The sequence below is a fragment of the Mytilus trossulus genome, chromosome 14 (assembly GCF_036588685.1).
Source record: "Mytilus trossulus isolate FHL-02 chromosome 14, PNRI_Mtr1.1.1.hap1, whole genome shotgun sequence".
In the NCBI taxonomy this organism is placed as follows: domain Eukaryota; kingdom Metazoa; phylum Mollusca; class Bivalvia; order Mytilida; family Mytilidae; genus Mytilus; species Mytilus trossulus.
The window spans coordinates 31,047,771-31,064,289 of NC_086386.1; the positions used below are offsets into that span (position 1 = coordinate 31,047,771).

Here is a 16,519-nt window from a genome sequence, read left to right on the forward strand (position 1 = left end):
TTTAGTTTGGACTTGTTATTTTTCAAAATTGAATATCGAAATGGGAAAAGGAACCGAATAAGGAAATGGAAATCGAATAAGGAAATGGAAATCAAATAAGGAAATGAAAATCCAATAAGGAAATAGAAACCGAATAAGGAAATAGAAATCGAAAAAGGAAATGAATATTGAAAAAGGAAAAAGAAACAGAATAAGGAAATGAAATTTGAATAAGGAAATAGAACTCGAATAAGGAAATGAAAATCCAATAAGGAAATAGAAACCGAATAAGGAAATGAAAATTGAATAAGGAAAAAGAAATCAAATAAGGAAACAGAAACCGAATTAGGAAAAACAAACCGAATAAGGAAATAGAAACCGAATAAGGAAATGAAAATTGAATAAGGAAATAGAAACCGAATAAGGAAACAGCAATCGAATAAGGAAATGAAAATCGAATAAGGAAATAGAAACCGAATAAGGAAATAGAAACCGAATAAGGAAATAGAAACCGAAAAAGGAAATGAATATTGAAAAAGGAAAAAGAAACCAAATAAGGAAATGAAAATCGAATAAGGAACTAGAAACCAAATAAGGAAATCGAAACCAAATAAGGAAATAGAAACCCAATAAGGAAATAGAAACTAAATAAGGAAATAGAAACCGAAAAAGGAAATGAATATTGAAAAAGGAAAAAGAAACCGAATAAGGAAAAAGAAACTGAATAAGGAAATAGAAACCGAATAAGGAAATAGAAACTGAATAAGGAAATAGAAACCGAAAAAGGAAATGAATATTGAAAAAGGAAAAAGAAACCGTATAAGGAAATGGAAATTGAATAAGGAAATGAAAATCCAATAAGGAAATAGAAACCGAATAAGGAAATGAAAATTGAATAAGGAAAAAGAAATCAAATAAGAAAACAGAAACCGAATAAGGAAATAGAAACGAAAAAGGAAATGAATATTGAAAAAGGAAAAAGAAACCGAATAAGGAAATGAAAATCGAATAAGGAACTAGAAACCAAATCAGGAAATCGAAACCGAATAAGGAAATAGAAACCCAATAAGGAAATAGAATCTGATTCAGGGAATAGAAACCGAAAAAGGAAATGAATATGAAAAAGTAAATAAAAATCGAATAAGGAAAAAGAAATTGAATAAGGAAACGAAAAAAAAAAGAGAAAAAAACAAAATTTGAGAAAAAAAATTTGAGGAAAAAAAATTTTGAGGAAAAAAAATTTGAGAAAAAAAAAATTTGAGGAAAAAAATTTTGAGGAAAAAAAAATTTTGAGGAAAAAAAATTTTGAGGAAAAAAAAATTTTGAGGAAAAAAAATTTTAAAGCAAAAAAAATTTTAGTTTGGACTTGTAATATTTTTCAAAATTGAATATCGAAATAGGAAAAAGGAACCGAATAAGGAAATGGAAATGAAAATCCAATAAGGAAATAGAAACCGAATAAGGAAATAGAAATCGAAAAAGGAAATGAATATTGAAAAAGGAAAAAGAAACAGAATAAGGAAATGAAATTTGAATAAGGAAATAGAAATCGAATAAGGAAATGAAAATCGAATAAGGAAATGAAAATCCAATAAGGAAATAGAAACCGAATAAGGAAATGAAAATTGAATAAGGAAAAAGAAATCAAATAAGGAAACAGAAACCGAATTAGGAAAAAGAAACTGATTAAGGAAATAGAAACCGAATAAGGAAATGAAAATTGAATAAGGAAATAGAAATCGAATAAGGAAATGAAAATCCAATAAGGAAATAGAAACTGAATAAGGAAATGAAAATTGAATAAGGAAAAAAAAATCAAATAAGGAAACAGAAACCGAATTAGGAAAAAGAAACCGAAAAAGGAAATGAATATTGAAAAAGGAAAAAGAAACCGAATAAGGAAATGGAAATCGAATAAGGAAATGAAAATGAAAATCCAATAAGGAAATAGAAACCGAATAAGGAAATAGAAACCGAAAAAGGAAATGAATATTGAAAAAGGAAAAAGAAACCGAATAAGGAAATGGAAATCGAATAAGGAAATGGAAATCAAATAAGGAAATGAAAATCCAATAAGGAAATAGAAACCGAATAAGGGAATAGAAACCGAATAAGGAAATAGAAACCAAAAAAGGAAATGAATATTGAAAAAGGAAAAAGAAACCGAATAAGGAAATGAAAATCGAATAAGGAACTAGAAACCGAATAAGGAAATCGAAACCGAATAAGGAAATAGAAACCCAATAAGGAAATAGAAACTAAATAAGGAAATAGAAACCGAAAAAGGAAATGAATATTGAAAAAGGAAAAAGAAACCAAATAAGGAAATGGGAATCGAATAAGGAAATGGAAATCGAATAAGGAAATGAAAATCCAATCAGGAAATAGAAACCGAATAAGGGAATAGAAACCGAATAAGGAAATAGAAACCGAAAAAGGAAATGAATATTGAAAAAGGAAAAAGAAACCGAATAAGGAAATGAAAATCGAATAAGGAACTAGAAACCGAATAAGGAAATCGAAACCGAATAAGGAAATAGAAACTAAATAAGGAAATAGAAACTAAATAAGGAAATAGAAACTGAAAAAGGAAATGAATATTGAAAAAGGAAAAAGAAACCGAATAAGGAAAAAGAAACCGAATAAGGAAATAGAAACCGAATAAAGAAAAAGAAACCGAATAAGTAATAGAAACCGAATAAGGAAATATTTGAGAAAAAAAAAAATTTGAGGAAAAAAATTTTGAGGAAAAAAAAATTTTGAGGAAAAAAAATTTTGAGGAAAAAAAAATTTTGAGGAAAAAAAAATTTGAGGAAAAAAAAAAATTTGAGAAAAAAAAAATTTGAGGAAAAAACTTTTGAGGAAAAAAAAATTTTGAGGAAAAAAAATTTAGAGGAAAAAAAAATTTTGAGGAAAAAAAAATTTGAGAAAAAAAAAAATTTGAGGAAAAAAATTTTGAGGAAAAAAAAATTTTGAGGAAAAAAAAATTTTGAGGAAAAAAAATTTTGAAGAAAAAAAAATTTTGAGGAAAAAAAATTTTGAAGCAAAAAAAAATTTAGTTTGGACTTGTAATATTTTTCAAAATTTGAATATCGAAAAAGGAAAAAGGAAAAAGGAACCAACTTGTGTCTGGTACCTTTTGAACTATTATATGGAAAGAGTATTACTGGCGCACTTTATGGAGGTAACTTTTGATTTATTTTGACATCTGTTTTTATAACAGAAACTGATTGAATATTTGTTCGTATGGTATAGGGTACACGCGCAAGCGCCGGTAGTTAAGGACATCTATCGCGAGAGCAACCTGTATAATCTTAACTACATGTGTAAGGCAAAATAGTGTCCTGGGAAATTGTGTCCACATGGACACTATTTCCTAGAATTTAGGTATTTAATAATGTCCATTGCCATGGATTATTGTCCCCTAAATGGACAGATTGTCATAGCAATATCTATGAAATAGTGTCCACTTGACTACATAATGTTATGAAATAGAGGACATTATTTCATGGTGGACATTATTAAATCTTACTATTATTAACAAATTATGTCCTCCAAGGGAAGTAATACAATGGTCATTATAATGTTTTATTATGCTTGAATTTTAAAAACATAAGAAATTTTAATTAGAAATTGATTAATATAAACAAAATAAAAAATGGATGGAAAGGAATACAGAGAAATTTACAACTATATAAGTTATTAGAAATATCCTGATGATAAAAATCTAAATGAAAGAAGAACTTTAAGAAGGAAATGTGAAAAGTTTAAAACAGCATGAATATTTCTAATTTATTAAATGTTTGTTATTCAATTATTAATTGTTTGACATGAAGTTTAGAAAATGAAATTATTTTGTTTACCTACATCTGTTACTTATTTCATTTTGAACAATTGTATTATATATTTTTTAAGAATATCAGCATGGTATGAATGCCAATGAGATAACTAAAGTAATTCCAGTCAAAGTAACAAAATTAGTGTATTAAAATTTAGCAAGTATACTAGATTACAATATATTTAGTATAAATATAACTTAGCAATGAATGTTATTTAATCATATATATAAAAAAAAAGTCCAGGAGGACAAAATTGTCTTGGGGGAAAAATGTCAAGGTGGACATCTTATCACTGCAGTATAGTATTTAATTATGTCCACTTTCAGGGACACTTTTTCATACCTGAGGACAGTTTTTCATAGAAAAATGTGTCCAGGACACATATAAATAAGGAAATATTGTCCCGAGACCATATTTACTAGGAAATAATGTCCTGTGGACACTTTTCATTGGGGACATTATTAAATCCTACACACGTAGTAGTATATCTATCTTGCTTGAAGCACGGCATGCGTTTTCTTTTAAACTCGACAAAGTGGTTCCTTTAGTATAATAGAACCTTTGAAACACCACTGCAATAAAACGTGCACGATCGATAGGTATTACATAACAGTGAGTTAAAAGAGTTGACAAAGAAAAACACTCATCCGTGTTAATATTTATCGGAGAGCACCTGTTAACAGTGTTATGCATAACATTTTTCTTTTTTTCTTATTTCAACGTTTGCAATGTAATGTTTGAAAAAAATCTGTATGTTTTAATAGATCACAGACGTGCAAAGCAAGTACCTGAGCTTGTCAACAAATACATGAGAGGGGAAATCTTAATTGATGAGTTTATTACCCACACTATGCCTTTGGATAGGATAATGGAAGCTTTTGACCTCCAGAGAGATGGAAAGAGGTAAAACTTTACCAACAGATAATGAAAACTAGATTTTGAAAGGAAGATACTTCTACCCTTTGTTTATAAAAAAATTAAAAAAAAGGAGGTGTTTTCTGCATATATACGACATTGTACACAACTAAGGTCGTAAAGTATCAATATATGTTTTCCAAAACGACATAAAGTGATCTAGAACATCTAAGGAAAAGCAATTGGCAATGGAGATAGATGACCATGTATTACAAAATAAACATATTATTTCACCATGAAAGAGGCGTTTTGTTTTTGGACCAATTAAAAAACTTCTATTTTTTTAGTTTGCTCGAAAAAATATTTTTATTTATTTCATTTTAATTGATCAGACAAGATCACATTCGTTTTTATAGATACATTTTTGTACTTACTTAAAACTGTTACGTTACTTAATATTCAAATAGTATGTAAGTGGAGTTCTATATTTTGAATTGCACTTTACACCAGAGTTGCTATAGATGTTAACTTACACAATCACAGTGTCAAATCTTAAGTTAAGTTATTCTAGAACCTATCTTGCTTGAAACCCAAATTCGACAAGCTGCAGAAAACAAATAGAAGGATTTTAAGCTATAACCATATCAATAAGCTAAATGAAACCCATGTTTCCACATGTGCTTACCTTTATTAGAATTGGAGCAAATGAAAAACATTTCCCGAAAATGAAATAAAAATAATTTGAGGCAAGTACAAAACGCAGCATGACAAAATTTATTTGCTTCAAATATGTCACTATTTCAACATAATTAGTCATACTTCAAATGATGATTCGATACAACAAGGTCTACAAAGAACAACACAAAACACAAATTGGGAAAAATAAAACAAGCATGTAAAGCGTCGTAACCATGTGTTCTCTCTGCCCCCCCCCCCCCCCCCCCATTGTATTACACTACACATGGTTAAGCATTATAAAATGTCTTTTTATGTATTTTCAGTCTCAGATCCGTGGTAACCATGTAGAAACAGTTTACAAAATGATGCTGTGACTTTATAATCAACTTATATACACTGACGTAGACGATGTATTACCGATTTCATATATATGTGTTGAGTTAGAATTAGCAAAACAACTTGTTGTGCAGCTCAAATTCATTTTCATTATCGAAAATTACTCTTTGCATACTAGTTTTGGATTGATCTCAAAGTGTTACATGTTATAAGAAACTACCGGGTAGTTGTTTTCTTTGACTCAATTTACTTTTGACTCATGGTTTGCAAGAATTATAATCTTTACAGGAGTTAATCAAAGAGTCAAAATTAAAGCTTTATATGTAGCATTGTAAACTTTATACTAGTATAATGTTATATATTCGTATATTATACATGCTTTATTTGTAATAAAGTTAAAAGTTGTGTAGCTTTTAGTAATGCGGAGAATTTATAACTACGAAAGTGAGAACTCTTTCTATAACAAACTCTTATTAACAGGAACACGAATGAACCAAAAATCAGTTCAACTCAACTTATAAGAAGATGTGGTATATGAACTGCAAATGAGACTATACCATGTGGTATGCCGACCAAAGTTCAAATGAAGTAGATGTATGTAATTATAGGCAACGGTATGGCCTTCTACAATGGGAAAATCCGAAACTGAATTAGTTAGCTTTAATGAAAACATAAGTAACAATGAATTCAAATTATTGAGAATAAGAACATACGGAATGGCGGAACTGGCAACTCTATTTTCTCTACCATCATTGACTTCCACAGAGACAGTGAGCTAATTTAAATACCTTTTTTTCTTTTTTACTAAGAAAAAAATGAGAGAGAAGGATGACATGTACAATTGTTATTCCGTCGTATAAGATAAATATGGTTCCATGATTTGATTTCTCTTCTCTTTACACAAGTTCTCTTAAATTAAAGACTACCAAAAGCATCAGCCCAACTTTGTTTCAATCGAACTCTAGACAAAGTGATGTCCCCACTCTCCACTTTGGAGTAACTGTATTATAACAAAGTTAATGTAGGACTTTTTTTGGGATATTTACATAATTGTGTCTGGGAGACACAAATTATGCCCCCGCAGATGCAAAGTGTTATTTTAAAATGCACACAGTTGTGCATGGCTTGGAGAATAAAGGTCTATAGTTTACTGTAGGAGGAGTTATTCGGAAACACTTTGCACCTTTTATGAAACTTTATACTCCAAAAAAACAAATGTAAAATATCTCCCAAAAGAGCACATATTATATAAAAAAAAAAACACTGCCCACCTTCAATATGTGGATAAACAGCCAAAAAGTGAAACTTCCTAGCACTCAATCTGTAGGAGTTATCTGGCATTACTATATACCCATAATTGGTCGGACGTACACAAAAAATATGCCCCCAAGATTTTAAAAGCAGGGGCGTAAAAACAATCCGCTTATGATTTTAATTGCATGTAAGATCTTTACAGATTAGCCCGAAATCAGTCGTTTGTCGGATGTCCAAAAGCCCTAGCAAGTTCCCCAAAGGACCAGTCAAAGAAATCGCAGTATAATGTACAGTTTAATCTCAGTACACTGCATCTTGGTTTACATCTAAAGTTGAAAGTGGGGTGGAAGTGTAAGACAAAGGAGATGATTTTATTTTAACATAGTTAACATTCCATTTTCACTTATGCAGGAACATTCTAGCTGCACTCACACCAGGATTTTAAGTACTGTAATATATTTCTGAACCAACTAACAAGTACCTACAGTATTGTCACATGAACACCCCTCTTAGGATATTTGAAAAGAGAGTTATAGACTTATAGTTAGTAAGGAAGACATTTGTATGGTCATATAATATTATTAATATTGTTTCCTTTTAAAATCAAATATACTCCTTTGTTTCTTAAGTACATGTACATTTTTGTACATGCATGTTGTTTTTCAGCCTTTCTTTTAAACAAAGAATCAGAAATCATGAGTATATAATTATAAGGGCAAATATACTTACAATTGACTTCCCATAAACATAGATACATAAGAAAATATGGTATGATTATGTATAAGAAAATATGGTATGAGTGCAAATGAGCCAACTCTCCATCAAAGTCACTATTTATAAAAGTTAACAATTATAGGTAAAAGTATGGTCCTTCAGCATGACAAAGGCTTTTTAGGTACAAAAAAAAATGTACATTCTATCAGTGTTAAACATATTTTTTTCAAACAAACCATATGCATGTCAACCTTGCTTCTGTGACTTTTTTGGGTTATCAATTGGAATGTTGTTGTTTGTTTTCGGATCTCATTAATATGCCCACAACCTGAAATTTTATTTGGCTTCATCTGTTTACATTTACTTTACTATCATGACCATGCACTGTGTATACTGTGAATACTTAAAGGTCAATGTGTATGATGTTGTTCGTAAAGTTGTGTGTATTGTGTGTTGGATTATAGTCTTATGAATGTAGATATAACTACATGTAGATTCCATATCATTAATGAATTATTGACTTTAACGTGTTACAGCACATGTATGGGTTTTACTCATTTTTTAAGGCAGTACTGTCCTCTATAATTGCTTATATTCATTCATATAAACTTTTTGTATATAGTTGTCTCATTAAAATATTGGCAATCATGCCACAGCTCTTATTAACAGTAATTTATATTGACTCTGATAAATAACTTAGAATTCTCTATATTTTTATTGTATAATTATACACAAAGAATCACAGACATTTTAACATGCATGTAGCAAAGAGGCTTTCTTTTCAAGCATCTCATCTTCAGATAGGAAAGTCCAGTTAAGGCCAAGGAACGAAGATACTTCCGAGGACAAAAACTCCTTGGTCATACCCCCTCTCTTCATGGAAGCAGGGAATGGTAGACAGACATTATAATTGAATAACAAATTATTCCCTGTAACACATAGAGATTTAAGACAGTTTCCTTTCATCGCTAAACACCACACAGCTTCTGAAGGTAAAGGCACACTTGAAATGAATGTTTGAAGTTTAACACACTGACTGGCAAAGTAATAATAATCACAAGGCAAACTCTCCATGTCTTCATAAGGGTGGAGTGTCACATACTTCATTGAAAAGTGAGCATATGTTTCTAATGTCTGGCCATAGTAGGCTGCAATAGCTCGTAAAATGTCTCGGGACACACTTCCAACCATTCTGTTGAAAACTATCGATTTAACAAAGGGGTTTGGGGGGAAATCTTTTACATAAATTCTTGTGTCTTGAAATATGAAATGTACATCAAGTTTTATATTGTCTTGTACAGCAAGGGATTCCCATGCTATTTCTTGGAAATCTCTGCCAACTTTACGATTGTCTTTAACTAGGTACAGTTCTTTCAGATTTTGTTTTCCTAAACATCTCATTATGTCTGTTGTTACTGTACAGAATGTTGTCTTTAAGGTTTGTAAATTTTTAAAGTGAGTCAATATATTAATTGGAGTAACGTACGAAGAATCCATACTAAAATCTAAACCTGTTATCTGTTCTATTATCCCTATGTCAATGATACGGCTAAAAAAGTAACCTTTCATCTCAACTTCATCAGCCGATAACTCATCTAGACGGCACATACTTAAATGATGGAGCTTTTTACAGTTTGATACTAGCTTTCCAAGACAACTGTAATAATATTCTAATATCGCTGGCGGACAATAAAACAATACGGGAGAATGAAAAATTTGAATGTATTTTAAATTCACTGCATGCTCACCAATTTCATTGAAAATTTGAAGACCTCCACTAGTTTCAAAATCAATGAGACAACTTTGAAAATATTTTCCAAATTCTAAAATTAGATTCTTTTCATCGCTGTATGTGGGTATTTCCTCGTAATAATTTTCAACTCCCATTCCACCATTATTTTCCAGACCCAAGATATTTTCTCTAAATATAAAGTTTGTCCATGAATTAGATGAATACAGATGCTGTGTCCAGTCTGGAACGACATTTTTACAGAAGGATAACTTCTCCCTCCAGTCTAGGTAGGATAAAATTTTACAGGCAACTATAGCGGGAAGGGTTTCTAAACACTCTTTTGGGGTTGTCATTTTACTGTCACCATGGCTCACTAAAATGAAAAAAATAAAAATATTATTAAAAGGAGATATATGGTGAAACACAAATGTATAACTGAGACAGCTATTGCAACAAAATAATACAATCAAAACACAAAAGGTTAATATATCATTTCAAAATTGATGATGATGGAAGTTTTAAGCTCCTTGACTAGCTATACAGCTCTTGCATGGTGTTTTGGTTAAAAAGATTCCATATCATATATATACGACCTTGACTGGCTAAACAGCTCTTGCATGGTGTTTTAGTTACAAAGATTCCACATTATATATATACCACCTTGACCTGTTGACAAGCTATACAAAAATATGTTGATGTAAGCTGATTAGCATGATTAGAGTACAATAAAAAAAAGAAAGATTAACATGTAAAGGAGGTATAGAGATGGTTTTTTTCAACTACATGTACATATAAACATGTACCAAGTATTTATTTTCTAATTGTACTACATGTACTAAGGTTGAAAAATAATGAAAAGTAAAATTGTAATACATGTACATGTATGTACAAATGTATTCAATTTGTTTAGATTTAATCTGTTTTACAAAAATAAACATTGATGTAAGACATGTAAGGAGTATATTTTAAAAGGTGACAAAAAAGGGGAGCTAACTCAATTTGTTTGAGAAACAACTGAAACATGTGAAATACATAAATTATTTCTGACTTAAAGCTAATAAGGTACATGTAATTGATGCTAATTAACAGTGTGTTGGACACCAAAGCTTTTAAGTGAGTCATACACTAAAATGTGTCACTTAATTTGATTTTAAACAGCTACATTTACTAGAAGCTAGTTGAACTACTTGTCCAAGAAGAATTGCGAATTTGATGGTATTTCAAAGGAAATCAGATGCTCTGCAGGGCACAGCTTTATACAACCGCAGAGGTTGAACCCTGAATGGTAGGGGCAAGTATGGACACAACATTCAAGCTGGATACAGCTCAGAATTTGGATTGTGATTTAATAGTTGACATACAATGTACATGTAGCATAGGTTTCTGACAACTTAAATATTGTTTTTGCTTTTGAGCAATTTACTTTGCTGTTGAATATTAATCCTCTCAAAGAAAAAAAATATTTGAAGAAATTTTCTTTTAATTCTGAAATCTGAAATGAGAAAAAAAATTGATCCAGGATCAACACCCCAATTTTTTTTCACTTCCCTCTTTACCTTGTTCCAAAAATGATCTAAATTCAAATTTCTAATAGAGTTTGCAACAATAAGTACTCATTTTAATACATCATAAAATATAAAATGTCATACAGTCATGGTTAAAATTAATATTAATTAATAGTAACTTCTAAAAAAATAAACAGGAAATGTGTCCAAAAGGACACAGATGATGCCCCCACTTGCATTTTATGTTATAATGGGACATAACTCAAGAACTGTAAAGCATTATATACACATTTCATTAAATTTAGTTGAGACAAATTTAAGTTAAGAGAACAGAAACTAAACAAGATTCAACTTCTATTCTGGACAAAGAAAGATAACTCTAATTTTCAAGAAGATTATATACAGTCAACTATCTTCATCTCGAAGTTAGTTGGACCAGAGAAATATTTCGAGATACACATAATTCGACTCAAACGAAAAACAAGAAGTTTGACAATCCAAGGAACACAACTCTTGCTAACTTGTTTAACTCAAATAAATCTAGGTGAATATGGGAAGGGGATCGATATTCTGGTATCAGATCGATGCATTTAAATGTCATGGACTTTATCATAATAACATTATTTTTACTTATTCTATTGTTTCAGTTACAATTTTTTCCTATGGCTTTTTTCGAGAGAATAATTTCCATGTGTTAGATTCGTTATTCAGGTCGGTTATAGTTGACAAAATTGTTTTTTCTCAGAAACATGAGATTTTAGAAAATTTAGATTTCTCTTCATTTTGTTTAATCTCTCTCTTTCTTGTCAAAAAAATTATAATTACAAGATTACAGACACAGATTCAGTAGTTTTTAGGTGATTATTTACGGAAGTCATAACTTTATACACACCCAAGCTCATTAGAATAAATCACAATTAATTGTTTTGTGAACATTTTAAATACTTTTTTATGAATATTAACAAAGTATCACTAATTATTTATATAATTTCTTAGGTAAACACTAGTGGAAATAGCATTTCATAAATTAGTACAGTGGTCAGTGACTGGAAATTTAATTACACATGTATTGTCAGATTAACTCTTCAATCCATTTAAATCCAGGAGGTCATGTTTTGACATATATGTGTATTATTCGAGATAAATAATGAATTTTGAATGCTTTTGTTAACCTTGAGACCATAAATTTAGTTGACTCAACTGAAATTTCGACTCATCAGGAGTCGAATTACATACATTTATATAGAACAAACTTCGGGACCACATGAAAACTTAGACACATCAGAAATTTCGAGTCAACAGAGTTCGAGACAAAGAGAGTAAACTGTACATTGTAAAGCATTGGTTTTACATGTAGGTGATTCAACAACCATTCTGGTCAAAGAAAGATAACTCCAATTTAATGACTTGAGACTACAAAAATGCTTGTTTTTGGCCCCTTTTTGACCCTTTATTCCTAGACTGTTTGCCCTGTAACTCTTAAAATATATCTCAAACTTCTACTTATGGTATTAAACATTGTGGTACAATTTCAGAATAATTGAAATACTTATACACAACTTATTGTTCTGGCACTAGATAAATGCTATTTTTGAGCCCTTTGGGTCCCTAATTCCTAAACCTTAGGGACCATAAACCCCTAAACTCAATCCCAAGCTTCCTTTTGTGGTTATAAATATTGTGTTAAAATTTTATTGATTTGTGTTTACTTACACTTAACTTATCATCTGAAAACCATTTGTCTTCGGACGACATGATATCTGTGACCGCAAAAAATGGGTGGTATAAAAATCACTTAAAATGTATAAAATCAGTCTGAAATTTGTGTAAAAACAGGTCATTTTTTGAATTCCCAGCTTAATATTTAACAACCATGCCATAAAATTTTAGTGGAGAAAGGGCTGATGTACTTGTAGTCCGAGATTACTCTGATGCCCGACGGCTGTTGTGCCAGACAAGCTGGGGCCGTGGGACGTCAGAGCTTGTCCCATATCAAAAAGGGGATATTTGCCCACCCAAAATAGATGCTCTGCTATGACGCTTCCGGAGACGACTGAGGGCCTTGGAATTATATAAATTGGGCATAAATCTCTTAATTTTTCATTTATCTCTTCATGTATGTACAATGTAAGTTTCACCTACCTGCCAACCTTTATTTTTCCTATATTTTAACAGTTTTCAGAGAGACCCATCGAAATCTGCATTTTGACTTTCACTTTCAAATGGATGTCAGGTTACAAGACAGTTTGTGGCCTGGAGACTCAAATACATGCAAATACTTATATTTTTTTACCTCCTTTATACAGTCAGGGATATAACTCTATAGGGTTATAACAGGAAAATAACATACATTTGTTATTGTGGACTAAAAAATAAAAGAAATGTGATAACATACGTACATGTATGTTACATGTTTCAAAGGGACAATATACTTCATTAGTTTGGTTAAAAAGTTCTATTGATATTACTATCATGACTATTGTCTTTATGTATACTTAACTATTGAAAGATGTAACAGTTCACAGTATTCCAATTTTGAATAGTACACCTATATGTTATTACAGAAAAAATATGCCTGTAATAACTAAAGGGTGTTATCACAGCTTCTCTATATCACTTCAAAGCATTTGCTCAGACGTAAATCATGCTTAATTACAATGTAATTTCATTTATTGTAAGAAATAATTACCAGAGCATGTAATGAGGTTCTGCACAAGTTTCTCAGTAATTCCCAAGTGTCTTATATAATAAGTTACATTCCTTTAATAACTAAGCCTTGTTATCACAGCTAAGTTAATTCCTAAATAGCCTTCAAGCTTGTCTCATTGATTAACCCTGGTTTTATCAAAAATGTATTAATTCCATTTAAAAATTATTTATCAAGGCTATGCATTTAGTTTCTGCGCAAAGTCTCAAGAGTTCCCTAGAGTCCACTATAGATTAAATAATTTTACAAATAACATACATATGTTATTACAGATTTAGAAAATTTAAGGAAAAGTATCTGTAATAACACACACAAGTTATTTTCTGTAATAACCCTATAGAGTTATATCTCTGACTGTTATAGGAGATCAATGTTTAACATTAAGAATCAACCATGTTTTTTCATCTCCTTTACAGGAGATCCGTAATTAGCATTTAGTTCCAACCACGATAACAATCGGAAGCTCTCGGACATTTGGGTAACTAGCATTGTAAATGAAAGAGGTGTTACATTATGGTCATTTGCACTGTTTTCTCGTGGTCACATGATAATCTTTGAAAATGAAAGGCAAAATACAGATTTCAATGGGTCACTTTGAAAATTGTCTAATTATGAGAAAATAAAGGTTGGCAGGTAGGTGAAACTTACATAAATGAAGAGATTGATGCCCGATTTATATAATTCCAAGGCCCTCAGTCGGCTCCAGAAGAATCAAAGCAGCGCTTCTATTTTAGGTGGGCAAATATCCACTTTTTGATATGGGTCAAGCTCTGACATCCCAGGGCCCCAGCTTGTCTGGCTAAAGAGCCGTCGGACGTCAGAGTAATCTTGGACTAATGTACTTGGAGAGAAATTATCACCTGAAGTTTCAGCGGGAACAGAAAATCAGTCTGGGTACCAGAGATGTGTGTGGGAGGGTGAAAATCACTCGTATGGTGTGCTGATATTTTTAACAACCTGAGTTAGAAACGAACTTGATACCTTCAGCAAATGTAGCCATCGTACTTAACCACTAGACCACGAACCCACACAATCGGATGAAGTCGAAAACCAAAACAACTTCGCATATTGTCATTTTGACAGAATGTTTGACTTCTGTGATGGACTACATTTTCTAACTTAAGTATTTTAAATATGACATTAAAATTATGTTGTTCTAGAAAAAATATGTGAATGAAAGAGTTCGTTATTGTCTCTTACGAGTGAAAACAGCTTGTCAATATATATTCTTTCCATTTTCCCACAACTTTACCGGAAGTATAAAAAAAGACTAATTCTAAGTTAAGTACGGTTACGGACAGACAGGATTCGGAAAATAATGTGTCTTCTTCTTTCCTCTATAACTTCCTCCAATCGTTGGAGTACACCAACCTTACTACATTAAGGTTGGTTTAACCCTTATAATAATTAATTATTCAGTGAAAACATTGGTTTTCACTGTAGAACCAATTGTTCTGCGTGTGTATATTACCAGCCGTCTTGTTTCTTAATTAGTCCTACTGTTAATTTTTCTGTTTATAATTTTACAATATCTATTATAGCTTTTGAAGATAAAGTGGAAAATTTAAAAGATTGGTATAAATTGTCACTAACTAAGGGTAAAAATTCCTATAAGGAATAGCACATATTTAGCAAGGGAACTGAGTACTCTGAATATTTAGTTTCACACCATGTTCCATTTCAAGCCTTGGGGACCATGTTGTTTGTCAGGCCAGGTCAAGGTCATTTGAAACAACCATGGTAAAAAGCATTTTAAAGGGCAATATTTCCTGAAAGGGTTTGACTGAAAATTTCAGTCATTTTAATTAGACTTCATTTAAGAAAAAATATTCATATATAAGTTGTCAGACAGTTTTAATGTAAAAATACAGTTAGATCTCATTAATGAGAATACTTATGCCTGTCTGATTTCTTTCTATTTTAGTGTGGGTCTCATTGAGGTCTAAGCGCGACACAGGATTGCCGATTTTTAGTAAGCGTGACACCTGATAGTCAAATTATTGTGGCATGAAAACAGGATATGAGGTCTTGCAGGACCCATGAAATGACAAAAAAATGAGAATTGCTTACATACATAGTGTAAACTTGACCAGTAAGCAGGCAGCAATTAATCAGTCAATCAGAAATTGGGGTTTGAAACATTTCCAATTAGGACTATTCCATTAAAATGTATGTGGTAGGGTATAAAAGGAACAGTTGAATTATTAAATGTGGATCATTGGCTTCTTGTCAGTATGCTTAATTATCTTACAGTGCTTATCCAGTGACCTTTGTGGTATGACAATAGCAATGACCAAAACAGTTCACCAAATTGCAGTTAAATTTCTACTCCAACTAACTGTAAAATAAAGAGTAATACTTACCATTCAGAACCAGTTAGTTGATACCTTTGTCAATCTTTTCTAACAAAAATAATATCTTACTATAGTATGAGTCACTGAATAAAAAGGTATAATTTTTACATGGAAACTTCTATCATAAATAAATATTATAAATGAATAGTTCAAAACATTGTTTTGTAGGTGTATATTTTATAGCTTTGTCTTCTAAGATGAAGTTATTGTGCAATTGTGATTCAAATAATATTTTCTATACAAATAACTGATCTGCTAGCATTAAAGGGAAATAATTTACATTACTGATAATCAGTAAAATTTTGTTCTGTCTGACAAATATTAAATTTCCCCATTCAATTTGTTTATAACATTATTTCTGTGATTATTTAACTTTTATCCTCTGTTCTGAAAAGAACAATGAAATTTATTTAATGATGAAAGATGATTTGAAATTTTTTTAAAAAGCTGTTAAAACCCTATATTGAACACATTCAAAGTTCTATAAATCATTCAAATTCCCCTTTAAATTAAAAAGATATCACCAGCCCAGAAGTCGGCAATTTTATTTTTACACGCATTCTTAT

General features: G+C 30.8%; 1 protein-coding gene and 1 long non-coding RNA gene across 2 annotated transcripts; one reads left to right on the forward strand and one right to left on the reverse strand.

Annotated features, from left to right (window-relative positions):
* The first annotated feature begins 3,113 nt into the window (after positions 1 to 3,113).
* On the forward strand, positions 3,114 to 6,096 carry LOC134696292 (uncharacterized). Its single transcript, XR_010102926.1, has 3 exons — positions 3,114 to 3,163; positions 4,583 to 4,721; positions 5,675 to 6,096. It is a non-coding gene; the product is annotated as an uncharacterized LOC134696292 (long non-coding RNA).
* A 2,263-nt stretch (positions 6,097 to 8,359) lies between these two features.
* LOC134695783 (uncharacterized) lies at positions 8,360 to 14,889 on the reverse strand. Its single transcript, XM_063557195.1, has 2 exons — positions 14,800 to 14,889; positions 8,360 to 9,760 (listed from the first exon to the last, which is right to left on the reverse strand). The coding sequence occupies exon 2, from the start codon at positions 9,738 to 9,740 to the stop codon at positions 8,406 to 8,408; it is 1,335 nt and encodes a 444-aa protein (XP_063413265.1). The 5' UTR covers positions 9,741 to 9,760; positions 14,800 to 14,889; the 3' UTR covers positions 8,360 to 8,405.
* Positions 14,890 to 16,519: the final 1,630 nt, after the last annotated feature.

Coding starts and splice junctions, on each gene's coding strand:
- LOC134695783 (XM_063557195.1), bottom strand. CDS start 9,740: ATGACAACCCCAAAAGAGTGTTTAGAAACCCTTCCCGCTATAGTTGCC.